The sequence below is a fragment of the Herpailurus yagouaroundi genome, unplaced genomic scaffold, assembly GCF_014898765.1.
Source record: "Herpailurus yagouaroundi ecotype Mexico unplaced genomic scaffold, PumYag 67690, whole genome shotgun sequence".
NCBI lineage: Eukaryota > Metazoa > Chordata > Mammalia > Carnivora > Felidae > Herpailurus > Herpailurus yagouaroundi.
The window spans coordinates 2,778,362-2,801,472 of NW_024420490.1; the positions used below are offsets into that span (position 1 = coordinate 2,778,362).

The window sequence follows — 23,111 nt, forward strand, 5'->3', positions numbered from 1 at the left end:
AATCACGAGTCAGATGCTTAACCAACTGAGCCACCCAGGCACCCCTGGAATGTTTTTTTTTGTTTTTTAAGTAAGCTTTACAGCCAACATGGGGTTTGAACTCACAATCTGGAGGTCAAGAGTTGCATATTCTACTGACTTAGCCAGCCAGGAGCCCCTGGAATTTTTATTTTATTTTTAAAAAATTATTTTTTTAAGTTTGTTTATTTATTTAGAGAGAGCGCAAGCAGGAGAGAGGCAGAAAGAGGGAGAGAAAGAATCCCAAGCAGAGCTCTATCTCAAGAAATTTGAGGTCACGACCTGAACGGAAATCAAGAGCTGGCACCTTAACTGACTGAGCCACCCAGGCGCTCCTGGAATTTTTTTTTTTTTAAAGCTCACTATGCTATGTATATTTTCTAGGTCATATTTTAAAAATGTTGATCATTCTTAGTAGCTGCATGGTGTTCTATTGTACCATAATTTAACTACTGTGCATTTTAACATTCCATTCCCTGAACAGGTTTGAAAAAGCATTACCCACACATTTATTATGCATCTTGCTGGGAATTTTACCTTTAAGAAGGTGAGGCATGGTGGCTGAGACCATCAGCTTTATATAGAATCTGGGTATGAGTTCATTATCTACTGCTCTAGTTTTGAAATCTCAAAGCTGGACTGAGGTGTTCTGCCCATGAAAGAAAATACAGGTACTTTTCCCCAAATGTACAGAAATAATTAAAATTCATAGATGGAATTTGCACAATATTGAAATTTACTCTCAGGTTTATTACTAAATTTTTAGCGTCTGATACCACTGTTTTGTATTCAACTCTAATAAAAAATGGTAAAGGATTTACACAAATTTTCATAATGAGTTAATTATCAGAATTTCATGACGGTCTGTGACTTTCAGCGACTCGGTCCTTAGAGATCTGGTTCCATCAGATGGAAACAGGGAATATTTCTGAGCAAAACTGCACCTCCCGCCCCAATCCTGTCAAGAAAATAAAATCGATTCAGCAAACTCCATTTGTTTAAAAATTTCAATAACGAAACCACTAGCGGAGAAAATAGGATACATTCAACATGTATTAAGTATGGAGAACTGTGTTAGAAGACCGGGCGGTTCAGTCAAGGTGAATAGGACACAGCACCCACCCCGCAGCTCGGGACAGGTAAATAGCTCTGGTAGAAGAGCAGGACTCGGGGCAGGTGTCCCAGCCAGAGACCTCAAATTCTGAAAGCTAGTCCATCCCTCCCGCCGCGAAAGTCACGATTTCCCCTTATCCCTAAATAATTTAGCATCAATTCCGAAGAGGAGCAACAGAAACAAAAACACAACAACGTATGCCCACTCAGCTCCCTCCCAAACACTGCAATATTTCTAAACTTTTCCCTCAGGATAATAAAGAGTACCTTCCGGTACCGATTCATCGATTCCAGAAAACTACAAGTCCCAGTAGGCTGCAAGGGCAGCTCAGAGGCTAGTCTCCCGGTTTCAGAATGCCGCCTTATGCTCCAATCCTGAGCTGGGTCTGTGAGCCGTGGCCGCGCGGCCTGCTGGGATTTGTAGTCCGCTTCAGAGTCCCTTTCCCTGTCTGCGCAGGCTCGCGCGGCCTGTGTTCGCCCTTCGGCCCTGCAAAAGCCCAGCCCAGTCTTCAATGCTCCCCACCCCCATCCCGCTCCATCCCCTCGGGGGCCAACCTCCTCCGGTCACGTGGCAAGCCTTTCATGCGGCGATTGGCCGTGGGGGTTCAGGGGCGGGGCGCGGGGGCCCTGAAAGGTTCCGTGCCCCTTATCGGGCCGCTTGTTTGGCTGCTGCCGTCACCTCATGGCGACGCGAGTAGAGGAGGCAGCGCGGGGAAGAGGCGGCGGCGCCGAGGAGGCTATTGAAACCGGACGGGGCGGACGGCGACGCAGCCCGCGGCAGAAGGTCAGTCTGGGAGGCGTCCGCGTTGTTGCCGGCAGGGGAAATGCTCGGGCTAGCTCTTTCGGGGTCCACATCTTCGCTCTCTCCGGTTACCTTTAGCCACGGGACGAACATCCGGCCCTTTTCCCTCCCGGGGGTGACGACAGTGGGAGCAGGTGGGGGGGGGGACTGGGACCGGGATGGATGGGGTGGGAGGAAGCGATGGTTGGGGTTTCGAGGCGCGTGGCAGACGCGGGGAGAGGGCAGGGGGCGCAGCCCCGTGTGAGGGGGAGGGGATGCGAGGCGGGGGCGCACCAGGTGTGACAGCCACGTGCGGCCGGCGCCGGGGAGCCCCGGGCGCCAGGTGTTCCTTCTCCCAGCCCCCGCCCTCGGCGTGTTCTCGGTGCTCCCTGTGTTCCCCGCGCTGGGCGCCGCCGTCGGGGGGCTGCCTGGGTCAGTGGCCGGTCCTGCTCTTACCGGGCAGGTGCGCAGGGCGCGCTGCGGGGTGCGCCGGGGCGGCGCGGGCGAGGCTGTTGCGCAGTAAGATAACCGCGCGGGAGCCGGGGTTGCACTGCGCCCCCCTTCCCCCGCCCCCTCTGCGCTCCCCGCCACTGCGCGGGCGGGCGAGCGCCGCGGGGCTGGGAGGACCGTTCGGCTCCCGGCCCTGGGGCTCATCTCTGGGCGCCACCGGCCTCGTTACACGTGGGGCCGGCGATGGGAAGACGATGCTGGAGGACCTGGGTCCCGCAGAGTTGGGGGCAGCATCGCGTGATAGCCGGTCTTCCCATTTTAGCCTCCCTCCTCCTTCTTGCTCTTTATTTCTCCTCCTTTTTTTTCTTTCCTTTTTTTTTTCTTTTTTTGGGGGGGGGGTGAACGGAAACTTGACCGCCTCCCCCACCCTGGCCTTTGGTCTCTGTTAATCTGGGAGGCAGGCTGGACCGTTCCCCTTGCCTTACTTGACTCATGTCAAGGAGTTTTCAGTGTCTCCCTGGATACAGGAAAATCGGGACCTCCAGAATGGGAGAATTCCACTTGTTCTGGAGTCAGTGGGTGGAGTTCGAAAAAGATTGCACAACAAATGGGGTACAGGGCTTTCAGGACCCAGGAGTGGAAATCCGCAGGGTAAGGCGCTGGAAAGGTGAAAACCCTGTCTCTTTTTCCTTACAGTGGAACATACTGAAACGTTCAACCTGTTGGACGTCCTGCTTGATCACTCGGGGCTGTTTAATATTACTTAGTTATGTGTTTGAATACTCTCAAAAATCACCCCTGTGTGAAATTACGAAATATTTTTCTAATGCGAATTTACCATCTTGAAAAAGAACAAAGGTTTGGTTTACATCTGAGCAAAGTGTCAAGAATTGGCTTTGGGGGGCCTGTTTCTAAGGTCGGGTATTTTCATGTCTTTCTGCATAAGGGTGTTACTACTTCTCAGTTACTTTTTCTCTCCCTCTCTTTGTACTGTAAAATAAAGATCCAGTACTTGAAGGAATGAAAGAGAAGCTGTGGACCGAATGTACTCTAGGGATTCAGAACTGTCACTTTGGACACTTCATTTGTTCCCTGAGAGTGGGGAGCCAATCTGTGTTTGATTTCATAGGCCTCCCAGGGGAGGACTCCGATTAAAAAGCCACTACAGTTGAGGACATAAGTTCCCTTTTATGCCACTGGGATAAGGACCAGAAGTCTGAATTAGGAACTGAGGTTTAATCAACTAGCATTTTAAATGACCAAGATAAGAGGTAACGACCCTTTGAGGCAGCACTCTGGGTTACAGCTGGATATGAATAGTCATGTGTGTCTGTACTGTCTCATTTTTGTTTACTTATCTCATGTACCTTTTTTTTTTTTTTTTTTTTGCTCATGTTTTTCTGGGCATCATTTTTCCTTTTGATTTCCACTTGACTATGACATGGAATTGCAGTACATGATTAAATATTAGTTTTTGAATTTTCGTTTAAAAAAAACTAGGTGACTGTCTTGTGTCTGCAAAAATCACTTGTTTATGACCCTTAATTTTTTTACTTTCTCTGGGTTATCAATTTGAAAAAAATATTCCTAATTATAACTTCACTTGTACTCTGTTTTCAGGAAGCACAAATGATGTTTAACTAATTGGCATGTTTTCAAAATATTGAAAGAATTAAAGGAAAAGTGGTCACTTTGGTTACATTATGGGACTTAAAGTGAAAAACAATTGCAGATGGGCTTTATTGGTTCCTAGTTATTTGAACCATCTACTTAGTCCTTCACCAGCTCAGTTAATTGTGTCATTGTTTCATAACTACATTCATTGAATAGTCTCTGGAGGTATCTCTTTTCTTCTGAAGTTAATACTCGTACATTTCTAGGGATCTCTTGAGTTGTCTAAAGTGCTGTCTGACATGATAGTCACTAGCTGCATGTGGTGGTTTAAATATTAATTGAAATTGAATAAAATTAAACATTCCATTCCTCATCCATACTAGCTACATTTCAAGTGTTTAGTAACCAGTATGGCTAGTGGCTACCGTATTAGAGCAGATCAAAAATATTTACATCATGGCATAAAATTGTGTTTGACAACATTGGTCTGAAAAGATAGGATATACGCGGTCATGTATTCCAGGCATTTTTTACCCTCTTCCGTGGGCCTCTTGTCTACGCTTGGCTCCGGAGAGTCCATTCTGCTAGTCTTCTGGCGGTTTTCTCCAGGCATTTTTTAGAACACCAAGATCATTACTTTCTAAATTTCTATATAGTATTTGTTTTAGAAGGTTGAATTTTTAAAAAATTCATACTCTTTTTGAGCAGTTTTAGGTTACAGAAAAATCGAGTATAAATTACAGAGTTCCCATACATTCCCTCACACAGCCCGTTACCCCTATTATTTACATCTTGCAGTAGTATGGTGCTTTTGTTAGAATTGATGAGTCAATTTTGATACATCGCTATTGACTAAAGTCCATAATTTGCATTGGAGTTCATTCTTCGGGTTATATGTTCAGAGAGTTTTGACAAATGTATAATGTCATGTATCTACCATTATAGTATTCTATGGAATAGTTTTCACTGCCCTGAAAATCCGCTGTTTATCCCTCCCTCTATTCCCCCCAGACTACTGGCAGCCACTGATCTTTTCACTGTCTCTGTAGTTTTGCATTTTTCCAGAATGTCTAAGGTAGGTTTTTTTTCCCCCAATACTAGATTTTTGCTTGGGAATATTAAAAATTATTTAACTACTGTTAAACTTATTTTTAGGTCAGTAAACCATTTGGAAGGATAAAGATATGTAACCAAGGCTCAAATTAGCAAAATCTTACATCTACATAGTGCCCCATAATTTTTACAGCATATTTGCACATACGTTAACTCTTTCAGCATTACTGGATGCTATGGAGAAGGCTGGGCAGCTGTCGTTGCCCTCATTTAAAGATGACAAACTACTCAGCAAGGTCTAATAATTTGCCCAAGGGATGAAGCTGAGTCTGGAACCCAATACCCTTTCATCCAGACTGTGGTAATAAGTACTGTACTACCAGGTGAATAGTATGGATTTTGGAGTCAAGACTCTTGACTCTCTGCCATTTACTAGCTGTGCAAGCTTGGGTGAGTTTCTCAATCTTTCTGAGCCTCCATTGCATCATCTGTAAAGTGATGATGATGCTAACACCTACCATATAGGATTGTTGTGAAGAGTAACAGTTGATGGAGAGTGTTCAGCACAGTCCTGGGACTGGGCATGTAGAATTTTATTTGATCTGGCAGGGAGAATATATGAAAGATCCATTCCTCTTGCTTTTAGTGTACTATTAATTTTGTAAATCCATCTTCCAACCTTTGTATTCTTCTCTCTTCCCAGAATCTCTCTGTGATAGATGAAATGAGGAAAAGTCCAGTCAGGGTATAGCAAGAGTGTGGGGTAGGAAGAAACCATTTCACTATTTTGTTTTTTCTCCCCAGTTGTGGATTTGAATTTCCACTCTTCTGGCACAGAGATTAAATAATAAGAATCGAAGTGATCTTCTATTGACAACACTGTTGTCTGTCATCAAACTTCGGTAAATTTCGTTTTCAAGGGGAACCAAAGAGGCAGCAGTAATGAGAGCAGAGCAGATATAACACATTCCTTTACTAATACCATGTTTTTAGATCTTAATATGCCACATTTGTTTACTATGTTACTGGAAGATGTTTTGTATATTATGTGTTTCATTTATATCGGTCTTGACTAGAGAATTTTTTTTCTCAATTGAAGTATAGTTGACACAATGTTACATTAGTTTCAGGTGTACAACTTAGTGATTCAGCAAGTCTGTACTTGATATTGTGTTCACCACAAGTGAAGCTACCCTCTGTCACCATACAGTGCTGTTATAATACCTTTGACTGTATTCCTTATGCTGTACCTTTCATTCCGGTGACGTATTCATTCCATAACTAGAAGCTTGTACCTCTCACTCCCCTTCACCCATTTTGTCCATCCCCCTTCCCCCCCCGCAGTCCTCAGGTCTCTGTATTTATGGATATGTTCCTGCTTTTTGTTTATTTATTTATTTTTTAGATTCCACATACAATGAAGTCATGGTATTTGTCTTTGTCTTACTTCACTTACATAATGCCCTCTAGCGCCATATAGTTGATTAGAGAAATTTTATGGAGGAATGTATATGTCAAATCTAGATGTCATGAAACAGGGTGTGTATGATTTGCTTTTGTGTGGGATTCTTCACAGAAGGATTCACTATAATAGATTTTTCAATAGATGTTCTGTTCAGATTTTAACACTTTACAGAGAGGTGTGTTTCAAAGGAAAGAAATTTGAGTCCTCACTGTTTCCTGCAGTGTGCTAGGCACTTAAAATGTGCTTCCATTCTAGTGTCTGCAGAGTAGGTGGTATCCCCAGGTATATAGATACGACATCTGAGGCTCAGTCAAAAAACAAAAAAAACTTGCTTAAATAACATAGCTCAGAGTTGGTGAAGTTGGTCCAGCGTTGATATATAATTGTGCAACTGATAGGCCCTACTGCATGGACAGTTTCTGCTTACCTAGCAAGTTTTAATCTAATATCCCAAAGAAACTCCTTTACCTTTTCCTCCCCTTCCCAGTCCTTTTCCCTTCCCTCAATTCTTTTTTGCTTGGTTCTAAACTAATTATCAGTAACTTTCAGTTAGTATGACAGGTGTGACAGTATTTTAAATGTATAAAGTAACATAAAAATTTAATGTAGTATTCATTAGCATTGAGAATTAGCTATGTTTAAATTTTTCCCAAGTGGAGCATTTCCAGAAGAGAATAAGTATAGGTCAGGTGACCCTTTAAGGATTTGAACCCTGAAAGTATATTTTTATGATTCAGTTTATTTCCTAGTTGAAACTCTCTTGGTACTTATAACTACTTAAATTTTATTACTTGAAAGAAAAGATAAATAAAATGGCCAGTGTTGTCTTCCTGTGCTATCAAAATATTTTTTTCAAAATAATTTCCTTAGCATTTATTGCTCAGGGTGTTGATTTGCATTGTGTTTCATTACCAAAATGTCCCCAGAACGCCCCCCATTATCCCCAACTTCCCATTCTACAGTCTGCCATAAGTAATATTGCTAAACTAGCACTTTTCCACTTTTTTTCACCTCTCCTTTCAGAAAGGTCAGTGTAGAATAGTTTGGCGAGGAAGATGTGCCAGTAGCTTAGAAGCATATTTTGCTAAGGATTTTATGGATCCATGTGTGGGCCATATTAAAAGTGAGAATGGAGGCATTTTGCATAATTTGCAAATGCATCTTTATTCAGATATTATTATAACAGTTGTGTGTGCTACAGTTGATTAATCTTCTTACAACTCTAGAAGGTAGATAATCGTACATTCCTAGTTTACAGATAAGGAAACTGAGAGGTTGACCAATCTCGTGGCTACATGGGAAACAGCAAGTGGTATATTCAAAGGTCAGGCTTTTGGGGGGCTGAAGTTGTTACCCATATGCCATGTGTCTTGTGTTTTCAGCGCATTTCCCGATAGTAAATACAAACATCCACCTTGTTTTTTTTTTTTTTTTTAATTTTTTTTTTAACGTTTTTTTTTTTTTTTCAACGTTTATTTATTTTTGGGACAGAGAGAGACAGAGCATGAACGGGCGAGGGGCAGAGAGAGAGGGAGACACAGAATCGGAAACAGGCTCCAAGCTCCGAGCCGTCAGCCCAGAGCCCGACGCGGGGCTCGAACTCACGGACCGCGAGATCGTGACCTGGCTGAAGTCGGACGCTTAACCGACTGTGCCACCCAGGCGCCCCGAAACATCCACCTTGTTAAATGCAAGCAAAACTTGGTGGTGGGTGAAAAGAGAAATAATTTTTGCTAAATGAAAACAGATTATAAAGGGTGGGTTGGATCTTTGGGGGTATAGAAAAGCTCTTGTAATCTAGGAAGTTTTGAGGGGAGTTTTGAGCCTTACAGGTTTCATAGCTTTTGTTTCATGGTCGGCTTTAAGATAAATGATAAAGAATGCTTTAATTCCCCGCAGAAACACCTCTAAATGTAATTTGGACAAATGAAAAGAGCGTTTAGAAAGTCCTTTTTTTTAAAAACCTATCTTTTTTTTTTTTTTATTTTGAAAGAGAATGCGCACACATGAGCAGGGGAGTGGCAGAGAGGGAGGGAGGGAGAGAGAATCCCAAGCAGGCTCTGTGCTCAGCACAGATCTCACAAACTGTGAGATCATGACATGAGCCGAAATCAAGAGTCTGGTGCTTAACCGACTGAGCCACTCAGGCTCCCCTAAATTACCTGTCTTAAAGTCCACACAACACAGTGTTAACAAAGAACTAAAGTGGTCTGGGTAAGTAGGACAGGAAAAAAGAGATAGCTTGATGTTCACAGGTGCATCATAGTTGGTAAATGTGGAGCTGGTGAAGTGTGACTTCATGAAATTGGGATGGGGTGTTCCATTTAGGTAACTCATAAAAGTAGGAGATCATTTTACATCTCAGGAGTCTGTGCCTTGAAGATGCTAATTTTGTGACCCCGGCCCTTCCCCTCTGCAAAATCGGTCAAGTCCAAGCATATTTCAGTAGCTTTGGGCATTAAAATTTTTGGGTTTCCTGATACTTTTGCTGCCTAGATAGGTGTTTAAGTTAATGCAGGTATCTCTCAGATTGCAGATTATCATTGGGTTACAGTTTTAGAGCTAGAAGTGATTTTACAGATCAGAGTCTAGCACCTTTTATTTTTTATAAAATAAATAGCCATAGAAGTTACATGTGAAATCTAATGCCATCATCCTTGTTTTAAAAGGCAAATGATGTGCACATTCTAATATAGATGCTAGCACCTACCACTGGAGATGGTAACACTACTGCCAGGGAGGCCATAAGGCTACAGAAGCTGTGTCGCAACGAGACCTTTTCCGGATCTGTTTGCTCACTCTTGGCTTCTTCACCAGTGGGGGAAATCAGGTTCCCTCATCCTAACTTCAGCACTGGTTTCCCTCTTTCTCATTTACTATTAATGCCTCCATGTGCTCCCCGTCCTCCAAACATATTGCAACAGATCATCCTGGAGCCTTTTGCTGCCAAAAATTAGGAGTTGGGACAACTAGCACTTACTGCCTCCAATTTTTATCCCTCCTCAGAACTCTCATTTCTCTGGCTTTACTTATGTTTTAATTTATTCATTATTTGGGTAACTACTTTATTGAGGTATAACTCACATACCATACAATTCACCCACTTAAACGATACAGTTCAGTGATTTTTAGTGTATTCACAGAGTTGTGTGACCATCACCACATTCATTTTATTTTTTGAATTGGGAAGTGTTCCCCCCCTTTTTTTTAATACTTATTTTTGAGAGAGAGCAAGCAGGGGAGGGGCAGAGAGAGGGGGACAGAGGATATTAAGCAGGTTCCATGCTGACAGCATCGCAGGGCTCGACTCATGAACCATGAGCTCATGACCTGAGCTAAAGTTGGATGCTCAACTGACTGCACCACCCACGTGCCTCAACATATTAATTTTTGTTTTAATGTTTTTTAAATTTATTTTTGAGAGAGTGTGAGCAGTGGGGGGGGGGGACAGAGGATCCGAAGCAGGCCCCACGCTGACAGCAGGGAGCCCATGTGGGGCTTGAACTCAGGAACCATGAGTTCGTGACCTGAGCCAAAGTCGGACACTCAACCTACTGAGCCACGCAGGTGCGCGCGCCCCCCCCCCCACGTTTATTTTTTAATATAACCTTGGAAGAACGTATTCTCTGGAATGATACAGAGAAAACTAAGAATTCAGTCTCTGCTTTCCAAGCCCTAGGTTCATGACCGAACACAAACTAGCTAAAATTGCCTTATCAAGTGAGCCTATTTGTTCATCATACCTGCCTGTAAGACAGTTCTGAGGATTAAATGAGGAGAAGCGTATCAAGTACTGTTGGAGAGGCTTCTGAATGAGCCAGAGGAAATGGCACTCCTCTCCCTGTTCACACTAGGTCCTGTGGCCATATTCTCTAGAGATGGATCTGTTTGGTTAAGGGTGCCAAGATAAGGACCTCCCTTAGACCATGGTTTGGCCAAGCTGGCCTTTTAGTCTGTCTCTCTTCCTGTTCTGCCACAGCCAGGACAGCAGTTCTCAAACTTTTTGGTTTCAGAATCTTTTTTGAGAACCCCAAGGTGCTTTTGTTTTTGTGGGTTACAGCTAGTATTTCACATATTAGATATTAAAACAAATTTAAAATTATTATTCATTTAAAATGAACTAATGTTGTACCAGTTATCTATTGTTGTATAACTTAGTGCTTGAAACAACATTTATGATCTCACTGTTTCTATAGGTCAGGGGTGTGGGTGTGGCTTAGCTGGGTCCTCTCCTTTAGGGTCTTGTGGACTGTTGTCATCTGAAGGCTTGATGGGGATGGATCCATGTCCTAGTTCACTCATTGTAATTGTTGGCAGGATTCAATTCCTCATGAGCTGTTGGCTCGAGGTCTCCCTTGGTTCCTTGCCACATGGGCCTTTCCATCTGCATCTCACAACATGGCTGCTGGTTTCATCAGAATGAGCAAGAATGTCAGCACAAGAGAAGGAAGTTGCAGTCTTTTGTCACATAACCATACAAGTGACATCCCCTCACTTTTGCCAGATTCTTCATTAGAAGTTAGTTACTAGGTCTAGCTGCATTCGAGGGGAGGGGATTATACAAGGTTGTGAATATGAGGAGGATCACTGGGATCATTGGGAATCATGCCAGAATCTACCTACCACGTATTAACCTAATGTTTTTTGAAAATTAGAAATTATTGATTTTCCAAAGTAAAAGAACAGACTCCTAAATACAGAGAACAAACGTGTTGCCAGAGGGGATGTGGGTGGGGTAATGGGTGAAATAGATCAAGGGAATTAAAGTGAGAAGAATGGCATTCTTCTCTGCCCCTCCCCCACGCATGCTTTGTCTCTCTCTGCCTCAAAAATAAACATTAAAAAAAAATTGGTTTACCAAATTGTGTTGATTTTCCAAGTGTTGACACATTTTGTTATATAATATCAAAATCCTGTTAATATCACCACTGATGTCCTCCGCAGTCTTTTTTTAACAATGTTATATTAGTTTCAGGTGTACAGCATAGTGATTTAATAATTCTATACATTACTTAGTGCTTATGACCTTAAGTGTAGCCTCCATATGTCACCGTACAGTGTTACTACAATATTATTGACTACATTCCCTATGTTGTACAGTAAAGTCTTAAGTATTGGGAAGCTGTCAAACTTATGGTAGCAGATAGTTTTCAGAAATTCTAAATTTTGCTTAAAAACTCAATTGTTATCATTGGCAATAAATACTGTCAGTTGTTTGCCTTGAAGTAACAAGCTCAGTGTATATATTTTGGAGACTCCATCTGCCAAATACCCAAGTCTGAATAAACAAGCACCGGTTGGTTATCTTTAAAAAAAAAAAAGAAAAGAAAAAAAAAGGTGATGAAAAAAGCTGCTGGTTGGGCTTATAATTCAAGCAACTGCATTAGTGGTTTTCTTCAAGATCCGCTCATGCTTTGGTGTGCAGCAGAAGTGCTTTATGTGTACTTTATGTGTTGTCACACAGAGATAAAAAGATGTGTAGCCATTGGTTGAGATTTAATAAAAATTCGTAATTTTTACTGCTTCCTCAAGGGCATTTTTACTCGCCCCCCCCCCCCCAACTTTGAGTACACGGTGTTGAAGAAAATGATGACTTAAGAGTTTGATGCCGCTACGTTGACTTTGTTCTAAGAAGGCAGCACTGGTATTCTTTACTGCTTTTGTACCATTAGTGCAAATGTTAACACCAAAAGACAAATAATATCTCCGTATTACTATGAAAATTATGTTTGAGCTTGCACACTACCGTGAAGGGTTCATGGGGACCATACTTTGAGAACCACTGTCCATGAGTTTTATTGGAAGTGGGCTCTGCTTTTCCTTGTTGTTTCCCAAGACAATTCTGTCAGAATAGGTTTTTTTTTCCTGGGCCTTTTCCTAAGACTTGTTCTAGGAATGTGGAATCCCAGTTATTACTGATTCAAGTGCTTTATCTTGCTAAGGGGGCAATTCAGTAATCCTTAGCAACCAGAATTTTTTTTTTTTTTTTTTACAATTCCTAATGGCCAATATAAAGTTAGGTTTTATTTGCTAAAGGCTTAAAGAACATTCTAAACCAAAATACATTCATCATGATTCGTGAGTGTGTGTGTGCATGCGCGGTGGGGGGGGGGGCTAAAATATACATAACATAAAATTTACCATTTTTTAATGTTTATTTTGAGAGAGTGCATATGTGCGCACGTGGGGGAGGGGCAGAGAGAGCGCGCACGCGAGAACACCAGGCAGGCTCCTCGCTCAGAGTAGGGACAAGAGCAGGGACTGGATCTCATGAACCAGATCCTGGTGAGATACTGAGCTGAAAGCAAGAGTCAGACGCTTAACTGACTGAGCCACCCAGGCGCCCCTAAAATTTACCATTTTTCAACGTTTATTTATTTTTCGGACAGAGAGAGACAGAGCATGAACGGGGGAGGGGCAGAGAGAGAGGGAGACACAGAATCGGAAACAGGCTCCAGGCTCCGAGCCATCAGCCCAGAGCCCGATGCGGGGCTCGAACTCACGGACCGCGAGATCGTGACCTGGCTGAAGTAGGACACTTAACCGACTGCGCCACCCAGGTGCCCCTAAAATTTACCATTTTAACCATACAGTTCAGTGGCATAAATTATATCAATTACGTTAACAGTGTTGTGCAAACAACACAATCATCCATCTCCAGAACTTTTTCATCTTCCCAAACTGAAATTCTGTATTCCATTCCCCCTGACCCAGACCCTGGCAACCATTATTCTACTTTCTTTCTCTGTGTATTTGACTACTGTCAGTATGTCATATAAATGGAATCATACAGTGTTTGTCTTTTTGTGTCTGGCTTTTTTTCACTTAAGATGATTCTTTTTTTCTAAGTTTATTTAAGTAATGTCTACACCCAATTTGGGGCTCAAACTCCTAACACCTACATCAAGAGTTGCATGCTCTTCCACCTGAGCCAGCCAGGTGCCCCCACTTAACATGGTATTTTCAAGGTTCATCCATGTTCTAGCATGTGTCAAAATTTTCCTGTCTAAGGCTAAATAATATTCTAATGTATGTGTTATATGCCACATTTCATTTATCTGTCTGTGAACACTTGGGTATTCGTCATGATTCTTAACTTCAAATGTGATTCTTTAGGACACCCCCCATAGAAGCATTACTTCCAAGCTCAGTAAATGCAGGTCTCAAATAACGGGCTTTTTCCCTCTTCCTACTTTTCTCCCTAGTTTATCTGTATAATGGGGTGATGTTCTCACTATCTTAGAACTGTAAGGTTAAAGTAAATAATGTACTTAAAATGTCTAGCATATAACAATTAGTAAATGTTAGGTTTATTCTTTCCTTAGCCTTATGTATGTTAACCCTGTTTTGTAAATTCCATGTATCTCAAGCAGTAGACTTAGATTTTTTCAGTTTATTTTAATTGAGGTAAAATGGTAATATCACATATTAGTTTTAGATGTACAATGTAATAATTCAGCATTTGCATACACTACGAAGTGATTGTTACAATAAGTCTATTTACCATCTGTCACCATACAGTTGACCTCCTTTACCCTTTTGCCCACCTCCAAGTCCCTTCCTCTCTAATAACCACTGATCTGTTCTCTGTATCTAAGAGTTTTGTTTTTTAGATTCCACATATAAGTGAAATCATAGGGTTTTTGTCTTTCTCTGACTTATTTCACTTAACATAATACCCTCTAGGTCCATCCATGTTGTTGCAAATGGAAAGATTTCATTCTTTTTTATGGCTGAATAATAACTCCATTGTGTATATACCACATCTTCTGTATCCATTCCTCCACTGATGGACACTTAGATTGTTTACTTATCTTGGCTATTGTAAATAATGCTGCAGTGAACATAGGGATGCATATATCTTTTCAAATTTGTATTTTCATTTTCTTGAGATAAATACACAGAAGTGAAATAGCTGGATCATATGGTAGTTCTACTTTTTTTTTTAAATTTTTTAAATGTTTGTTTATTTTTGAGAGAGAGAGCACGAGCAAGAGAAGGGCAGAGAGAGAGAGAGAGAGAGACACAGAATCCAAAGCAGGCTCCAGGCTCTGGGCGCTCAGTGCAGAGCCTGACACGGGGCTCAAACTCATGAACTGTGAGATCATGACCTGAGCTGAAGTTGGACGCTTAACTGACTGAGCCACCCAGGCACCCCCTTCAGTTGTTTTTTTTTTTTTTTTTTAACTTATAAAGTGATTTGGCAGATATCCTAGCCATAGTTATAAATTGAGGCCAAATTTAAATGAGATATTCCAATTTTCAGAATTGTTTTAAGAAGGAAATAAATGAGAACTGCTACCCAGCCTCATGCTCAGTAGATCTTCTATAATCCAGTAGAAGATGTGTGTATAAAGATGGGATAGACCCAGAGGTGTAGAGCAGGGTGAAGGGAAAAGATGACATGAAACAGGAACTCTTGCCATCTTTAGACCTAATCTTGGGGGTGTAGTGGTAGAATAATAGGTATAATACTGTGATGTCACCCCAAAATTAATCAAAATTAAATCAGTCAACTTCAAAGTTTTCTTTTTACTGAAATTACTACATTCACATAATAAAAAATAAAATAGAACCAAAAAGTACAAAATTAAAAGTAAGCCTTCTTTTCCAGCTTCTAAACCCCCATCCATTGTGAACAATTTTGAGGATATCCTCAGAAAATTTTTACCAATATACTGGCTTATATATGAATACTTTTTAAATTTATACTGAGACATTCATCCTGCACTAGATGTTTGTCTTTTTCCTTAGTTATACCTTGGAGATCTGTCCATATTTTATTTACTTACTCCTTTATTTTAGAGCATGAGAGAGAGGGAGAGAGAGAATCTTCCGTGGAGCCAGTCGTGGGGCTCAGTCTCATTACCATGAGATCATGACTTGAGCCAAAGTCAAGAGTCAGATGCTTAACCAACTGAGCCACCCAGGCGCCCCTGAAGATCTGTGCATATTGATGTGGATCTGCCTTATTCTTTTGAAAAGCTGTGCAGTTCTACCTTGTATGGATGAGCATTATTTATTTAACCAATTCCTTACTGGTAGACAGGTGGTTTTGCATGGTAAGAGTCAGTAATTTGGTGAATAGCCTTCTTTGCCTTTGAGTGAGAATGTCTCTTGAATAAACTAGCCATGGAATCACTAGGTGAAAGTGAATATGTACTCAGACATTGGTAGATACTGCTAAATACCGCTACAAAATGAATACTCTGCTAATTTAGACTCCCCAGGACTGTACTGAGGGACATGTTTGCCCACATGAAGGTTTGTTTTGTGGTAGGTTAAAGATTATTTATTTGCATTTCTTTGATCTTGAATGAGGTTAAATATGTTCTTTAACTGTGATCTGCTTGTTCACAAACTCTTGCAAATTGGGTCTCTGACTCATTTGAAGCCTGTACAAATGTGGCCTTTTGGCTGGTCCAATGTTTTCAGTTACTATTTAGTAAATTGATCTTCCTCTCCTTTAAAAAAATAAAATAACTTTTGTGCTTCTTGATTTATTTAGAAAGGGCTTTCCCATGCCAAGATTATGGAAAAAAATTTTACTTAGGACTTCTAGTGCTTTGTGGTTTTCATTTTTTTCAGTCTTGGTGCATCTGGAGGAATGCTACAGGATATCATTCTTTTTCTCCCAAATGGTTTGGAAAATATCGGAAATCACTTCTTTTCTTTCCTTTTCCTTTCTTTTCCTTTCTTTTCAAGTGATTTTATTGGTGAAATTTGTTTTGATTTTTTTTTTATGTTGTTTTTTTTTTTTTAAGAGAGAGTGCACATGCACACTAGAGAGTGGGGGGAGGGGCAGAGAGAGAGGAGGATAAGAGGATCCAAAGCGGGGCTCGATTTCACTAATGGTGAGATCATGACCTGAGCTGAGGTCTTAACTAACTGAGCTACCCAGGCAACCCAATCATTTTATTTTCTTTACCAATTTGAAATGACACCATTTAAAAAAATATAGTGAATTCCCACATACGGTTCTGCATGGTCTGTTTTGGAAGACAGTGCTATATAATTAGGAATTCTCAGACAAGTATTTCATGCCTGAGATAAAAATAAGGACTCATCTGTGGGAGTTTGTATTTTGACATATTAGGAGTTTATCATCTTAAAGAATATAGGCATACTATAGAGACGTACACCAAAATATGCTTATTTTTTAGTGCACGGTAATATATCCTTTTATCTGTTAATAATTAAAACTCTTTCATTTTATTTCTTTGTTCTAACACAGTAAATCTACTAAAGGAGGTAGTGAGTTATCTAATACATATCTTAAAGGCTTTGGTCCAAGATGATTGAAACAGAATTTTGAGATGAATGATTGATACAGTGTTAACTGTGTGGAAGAGTTTGCTATCCAGAATAATTCTTTTAAAGACTAAAATAGCTTTACTATATTAACTATTTTAAATGACTTATATAAAGCCAAAATCACTTTTCTAATTTAGAAAGTACATGAAACCCCCACCAACTCCATCCACCTATTTAAGAAAATTAAAAAGCACATGAAAATGTACATTTTTAATAAGTTTGTAAAATTTGTATTTGGAAATGTAAAAGCTTCTCAAAATGGATATGTTTAGGAAGGAGGTTCATATTTTAAAAACCAACCAAGGCTGATAGTGGATGTCTGGAGAGATACAGAGTATCTTTGGTACGTTTCAGGATTTCCTCCTGCAGTCCTTCCTTTGCTGGCCTGCCCTGAGCCTAGTAAGTATGTACTCTTGTCCTCACATTCCTGTTTGGCAGTTGACACTCTTTGGGCAAATTATTAGAAACCTAGGGTTGAAGAGATTTTTAGACATAATTTAGTTTATCCTAAGACACAAAAAAGTAAAATAACAAAAACCTTAATGCCTTAAATAATCACTTAAAATTATTTAAAGATATCCTTACCTCCTGGGAATGCAAGCTGGTGCAGCCACTCTGGAAAACAGTATGGAGGTTCCGCAAAAAACTAAAAATAGAACTACCCAACGACCCAGCAATTGCACTATTAGGCATTTATCCATGGGATACAGGTGTGCTGTTTTGAAAGGGACTCCTGCATCCCCATGTTTATAGCAGCACTATCAGCAATAGCCAAAATATGGAAAGAGCCCAAATGTCCATTGATGGATGAATGGATAAAGATGTATAATATATATATATGTATATGTATATACATATGTATATATATGTGTATATATACACACACACATATATATATATACACACACACATACATACAATGGAGTATTACTCAGCAATCAAAAGGAATGAAATCTTGCTATTTGCAACTACGTGGATGGAACTGGAGGGTATTATGCTAAGTGAAATTAGAGAAAGACAAAAATATGACTTCATATGAGGACTTTAAGAGACAAAACAGATTAACAGGGAAGGGAAACAAAAATAATATAAAAACAGGGAGGGGGACAAAACAGAAAAGACTCATTGAGAACAAACTGAGGGTTACTGGAGGGGGTGTGGGAGGGGGGATGGGCTAAATAGGTAAGGGGCACTAAGGAATCTACTCCTGAAATCATTGTTGCACTATATGCTAACTAATTTGGATGTAAATTTTAAAAAATAAAATTAAATTAAAAAAAAAAGATATCCCTACCTCTGACTTAGGCCTGTGTCCCCTCCCTAAGTCCCAGAGTTAATCACTGCTAGAAATCTTAAAGCTTTTTCCCAGTGTTTTCCTAAATTCATCCTAGTATATCTAACATGCCATATATTTTTAGACATCCATTTAATTTGTTAGGCTTATTTTATAAACTGCATGAGAGATGTGTTTGACCTTTCATTTTTCAAGGCTAATGTATGAAATGAGGGGAGTTGTGTAATGGAGAAAACATAGGCTCTTGAGTTTGACCTGGTTTTGAATTTTGTGAGCTCCTTTTATTGACTTTAATATGATCGTGGACAAGTTACTTTAACTTCCTAAGTTTCATTTTCCTTATTGGGGAAAATAAGCCCCACCTGTCAGAGGGGAAGGTTAAATAGGGGTAAGGGGCTTGCAGGTTCTGAAGGTTCACTTTGCCTACTTGATAAATTTTTCCACGACTGTTTGGGAACTTGAAGCTAGCTAAGATCTCTCCTCAGGAAAATATATACATGTGCAGTCTTTCCCGCCTGCTCCCTCTGAAGGGCCACCCTAGCCCTCAGTGGCAACGACTGAGTGATTTCTGCTTTCAGCACATGCCTAGCACTGGTTGAAGGCATTCAATCTCATTTAAGCAAATGGTAGTTGAAATAATTAGGAAGTGAATGTGGGTGTTGGCTTTTTAGTTTTTTATTTAGACCAGTCTTATTAAAAGTACAGCCATTGCTAAAAAACATTTAAGCGCTTGAAACAAAATAAGCCAAAGAAATCTGGTTCTTTAGCTTTAGCAATATTTGAAAGAGCATAACTGAAAGTTTTAAATTTGGAAATTGTTCACCTTTCTCTTTATTATTCACAGAGTATAAGGGAAAGAAATTTATTTAAATATTTTTTTCTTCAGGCTTTTAATTCCCATGTGATCTCAGTTTCAAATGTATTGATGGAAAAAGCTTTTACACATAGTAGATGAATACAGTGTATTCATGTTTGCAAAAATTTTTAGCAATAGCGATTCTTTGCTCCTACAATTAATGATTGGTGAACTGGTGGCTATCATTTTGAAAGCATCTCTTCTTCACTTAAGGAGTCATCTTAGCTCCAAGTATTTATTTATTTATTTATTTTTATTTTTTTAAAAAAAAATTTTTTTTTCAACGTTTTTTATTTATTTTTGGGACAGAGAGAGACAGAGCATGAACGGGGGAGGGGCAGAGAGAGAGGGAGACACAGAATCGGAAACAGGCTCCAGGCTCCGAGCCATCAGCCCAGAGCCTGACGCGGGGCTCGAACTCCCGGACCGTGAGATCGTGACCTGGCTGAAGTCGGACGCTTAACCGACTGCGCCACCCAGGCGCCCCTAGCTCCAAGTATTTAGACAATGGAAGGAAGGTTGAGAAATGTATCCTTTGACAGGAGGGGACTGGCTGGGGTGGAGGATTGCTAGGGTTTAGGGCTCCAGTAAACACTGCTCTGGCCAATGGACCTTCTCTCTCGAGTGTCTTTCAAGCTGCAAGAGCTGTGTGTGCTGCTTACGACTGTAGACTCATAAAACAAAAATGTGATAGCTCATGTTTGATGATTTTCAGGGAAAAGTTCGTATAGAAATTTATCTTGAAACTACTTACTGTTGGGTTCATTTTCATTTGAGATTGGAATTTCAATAAACATTTCCTCCTCATTTTTCTTAATGATAGGTACTATGTTAGAGAACTGTATTCATCTTGGTATTTTTTAAAAAAAAACAACAAATTGTTATGAAGGTAACTCATGATCCCTAACTTGAAAGATAAAAATAGGCATGCTGTAAAAGCTTTGTTCCCCTCCAGCCCCACCCCATCAGTTTCTCATCATCTCTCCATTAGTATGTTTCTTTGTATCCTTCCAGAGATTGTATATGATTCTCAATCATAAACTTATACCACCACCACCACCACCCCTCCCCCTCCACACACACCCAAATTGTGGCATACAGTACATAGTACAGGACATTTTTCTTTTTCCCTTTTCAGCTTATCCTTACAGATCAGTAATTATGTAACTACCTTATTGTTTTTTTTAAATAGATGCAATAGTACTCTGCTGTATGGATGTACCGCATTGATCTATCCAGTCCATTATTTTGGTAGGGTGTATGTAGTCATTTTATCTTATTTTATTTTATTTTATTTTATTTTATTTCATTTTATTTTACTTTATTTTTAAAGTTTATTTGAGAGAGAGCATGCACGCACACGTGAACAGGGGAGGGGCATCAAGAGAGGGGACAGAGAATCTGAAGTGAGTCCCACACTGATGGCAGAGAGCCCAATGTGGTGGGGCTTGAACTCACCAATGGTGAGATCATGTCCTGAGCTGAAGGCAGATGCTTAAACCAACTGAGCCACCCAGGTGCCCCTATTGATTTAAGTATAGTTCACATGCGATATTAGTGTCAGCTGTACCATGTAGTGATTCAGCATTTATGTACATTACATAATGCCCACTGCAGTTTGCCATCTGTCACCATACAAAGTTACTACTGTCCAGTTCATTATTAATGGACATTTAGGGTATTTCTGATTTTTTTTTGGTTACTATAAATACTGCTATGTAAGTTTATATTTCGCAGATGTATTGGTTTGTCCATAGGAGAAATTGAGAAGAAATGAGTTTGGTGGGTCAAAAGCTATGTGGCATAAGTTTTTCCCCAACATTTTATTACGGAAAATTTCAAACATAAAGTTGAAAGAATTTGATGCTATCAACCATATTGCCACCATTTAGATTCTTCCATTGATAGTTTACTTGCTTTTTCATTTATCTATCCATCTATTGGTCTCTTCACCCATGAAGCCATGTTAGGTATGTACATGCTGGGTTTTAACAAATGCATGCAACTCTGTAACCCAAATCCTAGTCAAGTTATAGAGCATCCCCATCACCCCAGAAAGTTTCCTTGTGCCCCTTCTCACACAATCCCTGCCCTGAATTGGACTCCTTAGTGGTTAAACCAGTTTGTCCCCCAACCAGGAATGCTTGACAGTACCCCACACCCTCTCCCACATTGTGTGGTCAATGTTTTTGATGTGAATAATGTCATCTGATAGATTTTTTTAAAATGTGTATTTATTTTGAGAGAGAGCAAGTGTGAGTGGGGGAGGCACAGAGAGAGAATTTCTAGCAGGCTCCACACTGTCCATGCAGAGTTGACGAGGGGCTCGATCCCATGAACCGTGAGATTGTGACCTGAGCTGAAATCAAGTGTCAGACGCTTGACTGATTGAACCACTCAGGCGCCCCATTATCTGATAGTTTTAAGTTGTACTTCTCTTATTGTGAGTAAAGCTAAGATATGTTTACTAGCCACTTGTATTTTCTTTTCTGTGATTTTTTTTGCTTCATATTGTTTGCCCATTTTTGTTGGGTTGTGGGTCTTAGCATTCTTTGAGTATCCATTTGTGTTAAATAGAAATTACTTTTTTAATGTTTATTAAAATTTTTTTTTTTAATCTTTGTTTTTGAGAGAGAGACAGAGTGCAAGCAGGTGAGGAACAGAGAGAGAGGGAGACACAGAATCCGAAGCAGGCTCCAGGCTTTGAGCTCTTAGCACAGAGCCTGATGCAGGGCTTGATCTCCCGAACTGTGAGTTAATGACCTGAGCTGAAGTTGGACGCTTAAACCAACTGAGCCAGCAGGCGCCCCTATTTATTTTTAAAAGTTTATTTATTTTGAGAGAGAGAGTGGGGTAGGGGCATAGAGAGAGCTGGACAGAGGATCCTCAGCGGGCTCTGGGCTGTCAGCACAGAGCCTGACGTGGGCCTCAAACCCACAAACTGTGTGAGATCCTGACCTGAGCCAAAGTTGGACGTTCAACCTACTGAGCCATCCAGGCACCCCAATGTCTATTTTTGAGAGAGAGAGTGCGCACATGCATGCATGAGCTGGGGAGGGGCAGAGAGAGGGAGGCAAAGGATCTGAAGCAGGCTACGTGTTGTCAGCGTAGAGCCCGATGCAGGATTCAAACCCATAAACCATGAGATCATGACCTGAGCTGAAGTTGGACACTTAACCGACTAAGTCAGCCATGCGCCCCCAAAATTAATTTTTATCTTAAATGACTTGTGTAGAAGTTTTAATAACATTTACATATGTTCTATGATGCTTCCCGTGTTATTAGCATGAGTAGTTTTTGAATTTTTTTCAATTCCAATGGAAATAAAAATTGGCTGTAGTAATACTAGAAAATATAGTGAAGGAAAAAGAAGCACTACCCATAACTATACTATTTAAAAATAACCATTATTAATATATAGATGTATTTCCTGCCGGCACTTTCTTTTTTTTTTTTTTCTTTTAATTTTATTTTTAAGTAATCTCTACACCCAACATGAGGCTTGAACTTAAACCCTGAGATCAAGAGTCACATGCTCTACTAACTGTGCCATTCAGGTGCTCCTCCTCCCAATACTTTCTTTGTGTATGTATACACATACATAAATGTGCACGCATGTATGTAAAATTGGTGTGTACTGTTTTGCAATTTTTTATATACATAGTATTTGGGGAGCATCTTTACCCATTATTAAATACATTTCTGTAAGATGGCTAGGCCAGGATAAGGGTGTTTGTATAGGGTAGTCATGAAGCAGTATATCATTGTGATTAAACACGTGGACTCAGAAACCAGATTGCCAGGGTTCACATCTTTGCCCTGCTATTTACTAATTGTAACCTTTGGCACGATACTTTATCATGTCAGTTTGCTCATTTGTAAAATGGAGATAATAGTACTTCTCTTGTGACATTTTTGTGAGGATTAAGGTAGTTAATATAGGAAAGTGCTTACAGTAGTGCCAAGATGTAGTATTTGCTGTATAAGTACTAGCTGCTGCTGCTATTGATTATACAGGAGATGATCCCCAAGGAAAGGCATCCAGAATAGGTATTAGAGCAGAGTAGGAATTTGTATTTGCTGTATGATATAGAGGTCTCTGCTTAAGCAGATGAAGTCTGAGACATAATTTACAATATAAATAAAGTAGTTG

At 40.3% G+C, this 23,111-nt stretch overlaps 1 protein-coding gene and 1 long non-coding RNA gene across 3 annotated transcripts in view; one reads left to right on the top strand and one right to left on the bottom strand.

Annotated features, from left to right (window-relative positions):
- Positions 1-740: 740 nt before the first annotated feature.
- On the bottom strand, positions 741-1,561 carry LOC121025680 (uncharacterized). The gene is made up of 2 exons (XR_005788127.1): positions 1,399-1,561; positions 741-976 (listed from the first exon to the last, which is right to left on the bottom strand). It is a non-coding gene; the product is annotated as an uncharacterized LOC121025680 (long non-coding RNA).
- A 193-nt stretch (positions 1,562-1,754) lies between these two features.
- TXLNG (taxilin gamma) overlaps positions 1,755-23,111 on the top strand; it is a 54,700-nt gene continuing 33,343 nt past the window's right edge. The window contains exon 1 of one of the 2 annotated variants that reach the window (XM_040468283.1): positions 1,755-1,915. In XM_040468283.1, coding sequence (XP_040324217.1) covers positions 1,814-1,915 — 102 coding nt within the window. In that variant the 5' untranslated portion in view covers positions 1,755-1,813. The remainder of the gene's footprint in view (positions 1,916-23,111) is intronic. The other variant, XM_040468282.1, reaches the window with a different exon arrangement.